The 12,398-nt window shown below is 40.9% G+C and overlaps 1 protein-coding gene across 3 annotated transcripts in view; it reads right to left on the bottom strand.

Moving 5' to 3' along the window:
• KLF12 (KLF transcription factor 12) overlaps nucleotides 1–12,398 on the bottom strand; it is a 441,551-nt gene that overhangs the window by 228,098 nt on the left and 201,055 nt on the right. For all 3 annotated transcript variants that reach the window (XM_059144589.1, XM_059144587.1, XM_059144588.1), the window contains exon 3: nucleotides 5,665–5,754. Coding sequence is in view for 2 of the 3 variants with exons in the window: in XM_059144587.1 (XP_059000570.1) it covers nucleotides 5,665–5,754 (90 nt within the window). In the remaining variant the exon portion in view is untranslated. The remainder of the gene's footprint in view (nucleotides 1–5,664; nucleotides 5,755–12,398) is intronic.

The following is a 12,398-nucleotide window of genomic DNA, read 5'->3' as shown; positions in this document are numbered from 1 at the left end:
GAGCCACCTAGGCGCCCCTCTGCTGTCCTATCTCTAAAATTAGGGTGCTCATAGGGATCTCTGGCCTGACATTTCCTACTCGTAAGCCATGAGGATACGATTAAACCCATCTGCTGCCACACCTGCACCCTTCGGGGTCCCACAGCTGCGGTAAAGACACATTGGGCTTTGCCCCCGGTGGAACGCACGAAGGTCTTCTACAACCCAATCACAGACTGTTTGGAGCCCTTAAAATTGGCAAAAAACCCAACACGTTTCTCCCTCTCTCTCTGCTCCACTCTTGCTACCACTCTCCACCTCCAGGCCCACAGGTCAGAAACGCACGTGCCCTACAGCGGAAGGGAGAGGAGAACCCCAGGCCTGAGCACTGCTGGCACTCCTTCCCCACAGACGGAGCGGACACTGAGGGTGGCCGGGTGAGGCGAGTTTCCCTGAGGACTCCGTCTGATGCCCGTGCACTGATGAACTTTTCTATTTTTATTTAGAGAGCTTCTTTTCCTTTTTAAACATTTTACTTCCAACGATCTCAAAGATACACAAAATCAGGCAGAACGGTTACACGAGCCCCCAGGGTACCGGTCACATGGCTTCAACAATGACGGAATCCTGGCCCGCCGTCCGTCATCTTCCTCCCCGCGCATTCTGTCCCCCCACTTCACTCTGCCGCAAATCCCACACACCTCATCGTCTCCCCGGTAAACACATCAAGAAGTATTCTCTGACGTATACACACTCAGAACCCCTTTGCTAAAAAATTGTGGCCAAATGCCACTGTCACACCAAAATATGGTGTCACTTTCGTGTTCATGGAATCACTGATTTCTGGCTTCATTATCCCATTTCTTATGTGATAAAATCTAACCAGAATTTGAAATATTTCTCCAGATATGCTTAAATAAAAATTCAAAAAAATAAATAAATAAGGGTTAGACTTAGAGATCTGATTTAACTCTTCTTTTAAAATTCTAAATTATGGGGTGCCTGAGTGGCTCAGTGGGTTAAAGCTTCTGCCTTCGGCTCAGGTCATGTTCCCAGGGTCCTGGGATCAAGCCCCACATCGGGCTCTCAGAAAGCCTGCTTCCCTTCCTCTCTCTGCCTACTTGTGATCTGTCAAATAAATAAATAAAATCTTTTTTTAAAAAAATTAAAAAAAAAAAATAGAATTCTAGGGCGCCTGGGTGGCTCAGTGGGTTAAGCCGCTGCCTTCGGCTCAGGTCATGATCTCAGGGTCCTGGGATCGAGTCCCGCATCGGGCTCTCTGCTCAGCAGGGAGCCTGCTTCCTCCTCTCTCTCTCTGCCTGCCTCTCTACTTGTAATCTCTCTCTGTCAAATAAATAAATAAATCTTTAAAAAAAAAAATAGAATTCTAAATTAGTCCAGTTGTTTAATCTCTACTAAATATGATACGAGAATTGCATCCATAGAAACGGAAGCAATGGGGTCCTTTTTATTCCTGCTCTTCTTCAAGCAGGGAGGCAGGCTCTTCGGAGGCTGGACGGTTCACTTCACTTCCCAAAAGAGGAGAAATAGGTGGACAGAGACCAATGGGTCCCACACAGCTGGCCCATGGCACGGGGAACATCTGAACTTGGGTCTGCCCCCCTTTCAAGTCTAGGCATTTCTACCTGCACACACAGGTAGCTTCCTCATGGTAGGATTGTTAAAGTCCCAAGGAGAAATGCTTTTTCTCACTCCTGGCCCATTACCAGACTTGAAGAATGTTGGCTGGAACCTGGGCCAGCCTTTAACACCCCCACTGTACAGTCGAGGACATAGAGGCCTGGAGTTATGCGGTCACTTCCCAAGGCCATTCAAGCCAGGGAGCTCCAAGGCCAGGAACAAAAATCATATTTTACATCTTTGAGGCAGTACCCTTTCTCTGCTCCTTCCTTATCTCTGGGTAGAATCGTTCCAGTCCTCTTCTTCCTGCTTTCGTCCTTTGCTTAATAACATGTTAGAACATCCAAAGGCCGACAGCATTTGGGAAGCTCTTGTAACAGCAGGACACAAGCACCAAAGGTCACAGTCAAAGTCATTCAAGCACTCCTTGCTGTGCCCCTGAAGTGTATCACAAGAGCACGTGCCCTTCCCATGGACTGCTTAGCAGCATGTGCTGTATTACCGACAAGCCCGAAGAAAACCAAAGTCCCGTTTCAAGAGACTACAATAATAATCTACTTAGATATCATAAAACTAAGGATGCGGGAGTGACAGAATTCCAAACAGAAGGCGGGGAGGGGCACAGAGTCGGTGTGGATACGTTACTGTACCTATTCCGTTCACAGGGCTACAAGCTGAACACTATACCATCAATGAGAATGTGTGTTTCCAGCATTTCCAAGTTTTATTGTTTTATTGTTTATTTATGAAGTCGACAGAGCAGGTTTATAATGAGGAATGACGCACTGGTTCCGTATTTTTTCACCATGCCAGTTATAATACCCAGACAAGTAAAGCATGTATTTCCTGACCACTTGCCGGGGACTGGGACCTGCAAGAAAAATACAAGGAACAGTTCTTGCCCTCCAAGAGCTTACAATCTGATTGAAGAGCTGTGACTATCCCCTTCACACACCATTAAACTATTAAGAGAATGAGGTCAGGCAACCAGAACTTTTCAGAGAAGACAGAAAGCAGAGTAGCTAATCTAAACCCATTCCACAGTCTTTCTTCCAGCTCTGAAATGTGGTCATCAGGTCTGGAATTCCTTGGAAGGGTGGGGAGATATGTACAGACCAGCTGACAGGGACTATTTATAACCAGCAGAGGAGAATGGACATATGTGTGCGTGGCGCACTGAAACAGGAGGGCTGTATTATGTAGTGCATCTTTACAATGCCACCCGGAGCCTGAAAAGCACTTGAAACTTTTCTTCCCCTAAAGACTGAATGTTTAATGTCTATATCTTAAAAACACACTCGTGAAATTAAGTCTTCAGAGTGATTTCAGAATCTAATCCTTGACATCAAGCTGAGGCTTTCTCATTCATTGCTGTGATGCACTGATTCATTTCTATGACTTTGTGTTTATTGTTACTAATATCACATCTTTTTCAAAAGCCCATAATCACATATTTGATCAAGTTCAGCAATGTTCACACTTTCTTATAAAAATAGTCAAACTTCAACCAGCTTCTAACAGGAACTGAGGAGAGTCCTAGAAGACTGAAATAAGGAAATCTTTAGAATTCTGTTATTCCTTATCTAAAATAGTTCTGATTCTGAAATGATACTATGTATCACCCAACCCCATTATACCCCAATTAAAAACTCTAATAAAATGAACAAAAGTGAAGTTCACTAAAAGTCTAGATTTTAATCCCTAATTTTAAAGAAAAATTGGACTGAAATATTATAAATGATTAAACACAAATTACTATATTTCATAAATAATGAGGTCATAATACATTCCATTAAACACTGGGCTGCTTCTCTTAAAGCTTTACTGTAAAAGAGAACAAAATTATGTCTGCCATATATTTAAGAAGTTCATACAAAGGTAAGGAAAAGAATAAAATCAAGTTTCTACTTCCCTTCAACATACACAATCTAAATGCGGGTTAAAATATTAACAGCAGCTCCATTCACAAGGAGGAAAACTGATTTTAATAACTAAGAGTTAAGTAAAACCTACAAACCTACCATTTTTCCTGTCCTTATTTGAGGGCAGTAAATACTTTCTATGAAGCAAGTAGCATGAGGTTCGTATTCACAATGGAAAACCCCTAGGAATCCTGGCTTTTGTTTTTTGTGCATCTAAATCTTTCATGCAAACCTTACCTTACAACTGAAAACGGACAGTAAAGGGGAAGTATCCTGACATCACCAAAGGTTCCCAGAGCTGGCGGCAATGAGGACCCTCGTTGCTCTGAGCAGCAGCACAAGTAGGACCTTCTGGCTTCTGTGCTTCCCTGCTTTCCTCCAACACGCGTGACTCGAGTAGATTTACTGCTACTCGAGTTGAAGAACATCTCGTGACATAAAAGCAACCATGTGGGATATACCACTTTATCGTTTTTCCATCAGCAGTGGAAAAAGGCTATTATCCTCTGTGAATGGGACACTGTGGTCTGTGTGGTGTGTTCAACTTAAACACGGGGTGTGTAGGAATTTACCTGCAGAAACTGATGCTCATGCACTTGGAATAGGAAAACGGAAATTCCCAAGAAATCAAACAAATCCTTCCCATGTTAGGTCCAACAGCAAAGGTAAAAACTACTTGGTCTGGAAGACATAGAGTTTAACTTGATTGAGTCAGGCTAGAAAATCCAGGCGGAGACAAGATGTCTTCCTGCGGCACTGTCTACAAGGAACAAATGGTATCATTCGCCGCCAACCGGTTTCTTCTATGGTGATGCTCCGCAGCCTAAGTGTCAGGTTGACCCTAAGTGGGTCTGCGGACACATCCCGCCCAGAGCGGGGAAGGCGTGTCAGCGGCTGACATACTCCACAGAGTTCACTGCAGAGCGACAACAATCAACACTGACTACAAACCGTTTCAGACACAGGCTGCACGTGAATAAAAGAACTTTATACTGTGACACCATTCGCCCTGCCCCGGATTGCTCGGGCCTGGGGAAGTTACCGCAGAAACCCTCTACGTGCTACCAGCAGGATTCATGCCCTCGGTTCCTCACAATGAAGTCCCTCTAATCCAGCAGCATCCCAACCCCTTGAGCCCCTCGATTGGGGTCCCACACCAACTCACGCACACAGATTTTTACAAGTGAAATTTAATCGACATTTATAATGTCTTCTGGTTGCTCACTTATAAAACACGGCCAGTGCTGTGCTGTTTGTGGTTAAGAGATAAGTTAATAAGATTAAGATGAAATATTTACTTAATCCATCCTAGTTCCGGTCACCTGGAGTGCCTCAATGGTGGGGGGTTAGTAACACAGGGAGGCAGTGGGCCCCCGGGCACACGAGCAGTGCTTTCACACATAAATACGAAACGTGGTCAGCCAAGGCCGCACGCAGTCACACGGCCTTATTACAATTTCAACTACGAAAGCTACAGATGTTAACAATTACAAAATCACCCATGTCCTTTTAAAAAAGAAGTCCAGCTATGCTCTTAAGTCTTCGTATTTTCAATTTTCAACCCAATCTTAAGTCTTCATATTTCAATGTTCGTGTGTCAATTTTGCTATGTCTTGTTAGCTAAGCCTTCTTTTGCTTTACTCGCACTTCAAACTCACCGACCCGAATTTCGTCAACTGTCATCTAGTCCTCGTGGTACACAAAAGGGTAAATACAAATGTCAAAAGTGAAACCAACCCGGCAAAGAGGAACATTCCCATACCTGTACCCTGTAACTTCCTAAGAAAGAAGCCATTTTGGCATGGAGGTTATATTCCTATTTTATTTTTTTTTTTAAATTCCTCTTTGCTTTGGATTTTTATTAGCTTTTCAAAAACCTTCACTAACTTAAATAAAACCATATGGTTCTTATAAGGTCACTGTGCCTTCCTAGTTTCAGGAAGTTGTCTTTTCCAAGTTAGACATGGCTGAGGCTACAAATGGGCGAGAATCCACCAGCCGCAGATGATCGTGGGTCAAGAGAAACGGCACAGGCAAGTGAAAGTCAGCAAATGTCAGGATGCTCTGGAAATGACTGCTGCGCTCACGTAGAGAAGAAGGTGGGGCATTGTTGGAAACTTACCCCTTGTTCAGATTCCAAAAGCTCGGTTTTGACTCTGACTGACGGCATCCCATCAAGCATTAACATTCTGTTCTCAAAGGTGTTGATATTCTGAGAGGAAGAAGAGAGAGAGAGAGAGAAAGTCAGCCATAAAGCATTCAAATGAGGACATCTGGTAGACTCTTCCTTCATGGTAGTACATTTAGTATTGCTAACCTAATTTTTTTAACAATGAAGTATAATTAAATGAGACTATCAGCATAACCAATTATCCCCCCATTCTGAACTATCATTTGAAATAATGACCACGAAGTTGAATTAATCAGTCTGATTCTCTGACCTCTGGGTTAGAGGTCAGACGATAATAAACTGGAGTAAAGAAACCTTAACATTAATTTATATGGGGCTGGAAAGATTCATCACACTTTTACAGCGGTGGAAAGAAAGAAAAGGATGTTTCTCTCTTCCTTAGCTCCAGAGGTTGCATGTGTGCAGAAATCCACAAAGGAGAAAATAGATAAAAAATGACCATATCCTCACATTATTGTCAAAATCTAAATAATTTTTAAAAACAAGATAATATAATTTTAGACACTGAATTTTAGTATGGCACTTCAGATCAAATGAAAATTTCTATGTATTGACCTCAAACATTTATTTCAAAAACAACTCATATAAATTTTTAAGCTCAAGTCATAACCAAAAAATAAATAACAATTTGTTTTCTATTTTGGTATTTGTTTGGCTGAATTTACCATTTCTTGAAAGGAGAACTTCTACTTATTTCTATAGTGACTCAGTAGAATTTCAAACAATATTTACGAAAAGATTAAATCGAGGTTATTCTCTATTAATTTTCACTGCTTTGGGGATTTTCTAAAGTCAATAACCTATGAAGAGAGTTCAAAAGACACTTATGATTGCTTGCTTCAGGCCAAAATCCTGTTTTAAAACACGTTTAGAATGTCAACCTTCCCTTCCCTACTGACCAAACTCAGAAACTGAAATGACTAAGTTTGAGTTTTTAGAATGGTTTCTTTGCTCAATCATAGAACGTAAGCACAGGACTCTAAAGTAGTCTCCTCAAAAGAAAAAGAGATCCGTTTCTAAATATTTTGCTTGCCTTTGATGACAAAGATTAATATCATTTCTACACCTTCAGGTTTTTGCCTCTCACATGGTTCCTTTTCTGTCAAGTAGTTAAATAAAAACAACTCCCACTTTGATAAATCATAAATGTTTTTATTACCAAATAATACCAACAGAGTGCAGTATAGTAAAGCTCTAATTATCTCTATTTCTTGCCAATCTTTTTCAAGAAAAATAAGAAATAAAATTTATAGAACCTCTTATCACACATATTTGTTCTGAGACATCAATAAGAAGAAAAGGCAAATTTACTCCAGAGCTAACTAATGAGCATTTAAAAATTCCATGCTACCTAGTCTATTAGGTAATAAAAAGAAGAAAAACTACTGTCAGGTTCTTTTCTTAGAAATGTGCAACAGTATTAAAACTGGCAGGATGCATTTTTTTAAATTTGTGCTTTTGAGTTGTCCATATTTTTTAGGCATTTTGCATCCTAATAGCTTCAAGCAGAAAGAACTGTGGTCTCCCTGGCAAGCTCAGTTAATTTGTTCAAAGCTTTAAATCCTTTCATGGAGGCTGGTGGATTGTTTACACATCAGGCATGGATCTCAAATCCTAACGTGTCACTTGCTTCCGTGGTTGGAAGCGGCCAGCTTGGCTTGCAACCACCCAGTTTTAAGCAAGCCTTCCTGCAGCCCGCCAGCCCTCCACGCCCCTGCCCTTCGCAGCAGCCAGAAATCTCCCCTAACAAAGCATCCCGTAGGCTGTTTGGTTGGTAGACAATGAAGAATGAGTTGATACTGCTTCCTACCCTGGAGGAGGTCTTGCCCAAAGGAAAGGGGGAAGATGCCTCCCAAAGACAGGGAAAAGACAAAGCGAGGTTCTGGAAAGACAGGTTTAATGAACTGTTGGAATCTGATTAGAGGCTAATGTCCCTTTCAGTGCTCTGTACCAATTTACAGCTGATAGACTTTAACCATTCTCTTCACAGGCTGTGATAAACTCATTAGTTTAAAAAATGCAAGCTAACCAGAGTCTTTGAAGTTAAAAACTGATAAATCATGAAAACCTGACTCGGCCCATGTTCCATTTAGCACATTTAAATATCACTGTATTTTCATGATGTTTTTTATTGTTACTCTTGAATAAGCCTATGTGTGTTAAAGATAGGATGTAGATGTTAGTTTCCTATAAAAGTGGAAAAATAAAACACCTCTTGAGAGTTTTTTTTAAAGAAATTAAGTTTTCCCTCAAAATATTTCTCTTTCCATGATTTTCCAGGATCAGCCACAGCCCCAACTATAATAACACCATGAATAATAGTGTTCACAGCTAAGAAACCAATCCTTAACTATTAAACTCAACTAGTGCAGATTCAATTTATATATACGTCTGAAAGCGATATTATAAATTTATATAAAGCATATTCATCTCTACATTCATGATTCCAACCCTGCTTAGTATAAACATAAGCACTGAGCATCACACCATATTCCGGACCATTCAGGAAAGGGTATGGTTTTATGGAGAACATGGTAATTGTATAGCTTTGAGGACATAGTTCCTGGGATAAAATATGGATTGATTTATCTCCCTAAGCTAAAATCAGATACATACAATCTCAGTTGACTGTAAACTTTAAATATGTAATAACCTTTAATAATTCGCAATTGCTGTCAAGCATATCTTGCCATGATCTTAATCAAACCACATTTGCTGTGGAATCAATAGCTCAACTGATTCCCAAGAGGTAAATAAAATTACACCGTCATCAATTTAAGGAACATCATATTCTTTGTATATTTGGTTGTGATGAACATTTTGATATTATACAACCTTGTATAATTAACATTTGTGTATGTATACATTCATATACACATGTGCACACACGTGTATACACTCACACTGCGTGCTTCGTATGAATACACTTTATTAATTAAAGCAAAAGGTAACCATTAGCTTATTAGATGGTCGTTGACCAACCACATGTACACTGAATGAGAACAGTACTCTGGACTTTTCCTTTTTGCCGAATAAGATTTGGCAACACAGAAGTCTAACTGATGGTAGCTCTCTTAGTCAAAACCAGAACAAGCATAACCTTCAATCAATGATCCTAACATCTCAAAATATTTTAAATGGAATGGCCAGGAAATATAGAGACCGATGTTCAATGATCATCTCATAAAAACAGAATGGGGTGGAACTTCCCCATGGCAACTACTAGAATCTGTCCTCCTATTCCCAAAATGCAAGCCTTTTCTTCACCCTCTTCCTGACTGTGGGTCCCCCAGTTCTTTGGAGAAACCATAACTGTTTTATCATAGCCCCCAAACATGTGCTGAAACACAAAAGAGTGAAATTCATCTTGTTTTATACAGGTAAGGACCAACAAACCTAAAAGACTAGAATCAGGCGGAGCCAACAGGTTCGAATATCTATCATTATATAACAAATCACATCGCAGAATAAAAAAAGGCATTTTATTGTTATCTTAATAAAAAACACAATTACATCATATGTGTATATCTATTAAGGACTAGACCTTGTGCTAAGGGATACTCATTTAGTCCTTACAGTAACCCAAGAAGTCAATGCTACATTCTCTGAAGATGAGACATCTGAGATATAAGAAGGTTAAACTGTCTAAGGTCTCAACATTACCAAGGGAGTACAGCTCTGTTCCAAACCAATCCTCTCTCTCCCCATCCGCCACTCTTCCTCCTTCACTCCCCTCCCCTCCCCTCCTCCCTGCCCCACTCACCCCTCCCCATCTCTCTCTCCCCTCTCTCCCTCTCTCAGGAACTCTGGAATCTCCATGAACAGCTCCTCTCAGGACTAAGCTAATTTAGTCAGTGAATTAAATGTGCAAATTCTGGTCACTGGTGAGTATCAACATTTTGGGGAATATCAGTAAGAGGTCAAATAAGCCCATGGTTTCAAAGCTATTTCCTTTTTTCCTTTAAATTAAAGTTTCAACATATTTTCTTGCCTTGATGAGATTATGCATCCTATCCTAGAAATACCTCATCATTAATTTAGCAAGTCAACCCATCCTGATTTCAACACCCAGAAAAATCTATGGTAAACTCATCTGCTATCCAGTGTTTTGAAAATATTCATATACCCTTGGTGGCTCATTCAATATTTACACAACAGTTTCATGCACTTGGATGATACAAGAATTTTACCCTCTATGTTTGATACTCAAGGAGATACACCTAGGCATCACATTTAATTTATAATTTCTTAGATTAAGTGTAAGAGCGTATTTTCCTAAGCTCACATATCCTCACAATGATCAATCAATCTGGTGCAAGGCGTATGCTTAATCAAAGCACCTCTCATGGTACAAAATAAATATCAGTTCAAACGTACTTTGCCATTTCGTCCCAGACTTTCATCTTTCATTGTTTTGCAGCACGAAAGAGAGGATGTCACACTGATGACCGTATCAGTACAACTAAGAACTCAGCTAGGCCTGCTGGAACTCTCGACTTAAACCCCCTTCAGTGGTTGTAATGAGCCATAAATACATTATTTTGAACTATCTGTCTACAGTCTTAAAAAGACAAAACTCTTCCACAAATTCCTCCCACTGAACCATGGAATTAGTTCTGTCATAAGGACTGGTAAAACTGTACTCGTCACATGGGGACTTCTATTTTCCCCATAGCAAGGATCATTGTTTCCTCTGTTGGCAAGTGCTTAATTACCACAACAATGCAGTTCACACTGAAATTTTAGAAATGTCATCTGAGAGTCCAAGGAACACTCTCCACCCCCGCATTAATACAAAGTGTAACAGAAAGTTAGTGTTATCATTCCTGTTCTGAAGAACTGCACACACTTGGGGGTTGTCCATTAACCAGATCTCTCCATAAACAGGGAGTGAGGGTCTCTGCTGTGCCAAAGTCACCTCCTTCCATCCACGCCACATCTGTGAACCACAAGGCACTGTGGCCAATATCAGGGGCAAGCCAAAGACAGAAGAACAGGAACCATGTAAAAAAACAAACAAAAACCAAAAAACAATAACAACAACAACAAAACAGAGGACACTGTCATGGCAAGAGAAATGTTCGCCTACCACAGACCACACCCTACAGAGGGAGGACAAAACTTCGGCTCAGCCAGGCAGGTATTAACATTGCAGGGAGAGATCTAACATGTAGGAAGGAGCAGGTGTGGGGTTGCAAGGATGAGCCAACAAGCAACAAGTTTATAAGACGTCATGTAAAGATAAAAGAATTATTCAGCCATAAAAAGGAAGGAAATCCTGCCGCTTGTAACACCATGGATCAACCTTGAGGATATCATGCTAAGTGAAGTCAGTCAGAAAAAAATAAAAAAATAAATTAAACGATCTTGCTTACACATGTAATTGTAAAAAACAAACAAACTAACTAACTAAAAACACCAGGGAGCTCACAGATACAGAGAACAGACTGGTGGTTGCCAGAGGTGGGGTATGTATCCACACATAGCAGGGAAGGTGGTCAAAAGGTACAGACTTTACTTACAAAACAAGTAAGTCACAGGGATGTAACACACAGCATGGTAACTATAGTTAGTACTAACTGTATCGTGTATTTGAAGACTGCTAAAAGAATGGATACTAGGAAAACCATTTCCTATATAATGTGCTGGAGGCTAACTAGACCCACTGTGATCATTTCACAATATATACGAATATCGAATCATTAGCGTTATACACCTGAAACTAACATAATGTTACACGTGAAGTTTATCTCGGTAGATAAATAAAGACCAGAGAAAAGTGAGTTCGGTCCTGGAAAAGGACTCCAGAAAAGACTCTCTACAGGGCTAGTGGAATCTAATTCTGAGGATTTAGCCCCAGCAGAGCCCAGAGCTAGGTAACAGAGCAGACAAGAATTAGAAAGCACGTGCCCAGCCCAAGTCTCCTTCCCCAGGCGCACCCATGCACACAGAAGCCAGGCACCATGAGCCTGGGCACAATGGACAACAGAGCAGACAGGCTCCACACGTGGAAAATTACACTTGCAACACAACCACAGCATGATCACAGGGATCACAATTTTAAAAATAATAATATTAACAACCATAATAACAATAGCTACCATTTGCTGAGTGTATATGTACTGAGTGTTTTACATTCGTCAAATCATTCATTTGTACATTTACTGATTCATTCCAAAAAAACACTTACTGAGTATCAGGCACTGTTTAGGCACTTAGGGTATTACCAGTGAACAAAAGGGAGAAAGTTTCATAGAGTTTCATTCTAGCCAGTTATTCCCCCTCCCCCTTTTTTTTTTACTATGTTCATTTTAGAAAAGAAATTCAGGTGCAGAGAGATGAAGTCATCCGCCCGAGATTATGAAAATGGCAAACAGTCTAACTCTGGGGCTAAGTCTACCTTCCACTGGTTTCAGGGATCGAGAGCCTCAAGCGCTGGGTATTCAGACTCTGGCTGCAAACCCTATGGGCCTAGAGCCCCCCAAGCTACTGTGGCTCGCGTTTTCAGGCCTCTGAGATCTGACAAAAGGCTGGAACCAGGGCTGGGCAGGAGCAGCAAGGAAAAAGGCAGGCTGATTAGAGATACACTGAAGGCAAACAGTGCAAAGGTCGTCTAAAGTCCTTTCCCTGCCCTACAGGGTACCACCAACCACGTGTCCCAGGTG

Source organism: Mustela lutreola, chromosome 13, assembly GCF_030435805.1.
Source record: "Mustela lutreola isolate mMusLut2 chromosome 13, mMusLut2.pri, whole genome shotgun sequence".
In the NCBI taxonomy this organism is placed as follows: domain Eukaryota; kingdom Metazoa; phylum Chordata; class Mammalia; order Carnivora; family Mustelidae; genus Mustela; species Mustela lutreola.
Note: the sequence above shows the minus strand (reverse complement) of the source record. Positions and strands in the feature narration are given on the sequence as shown.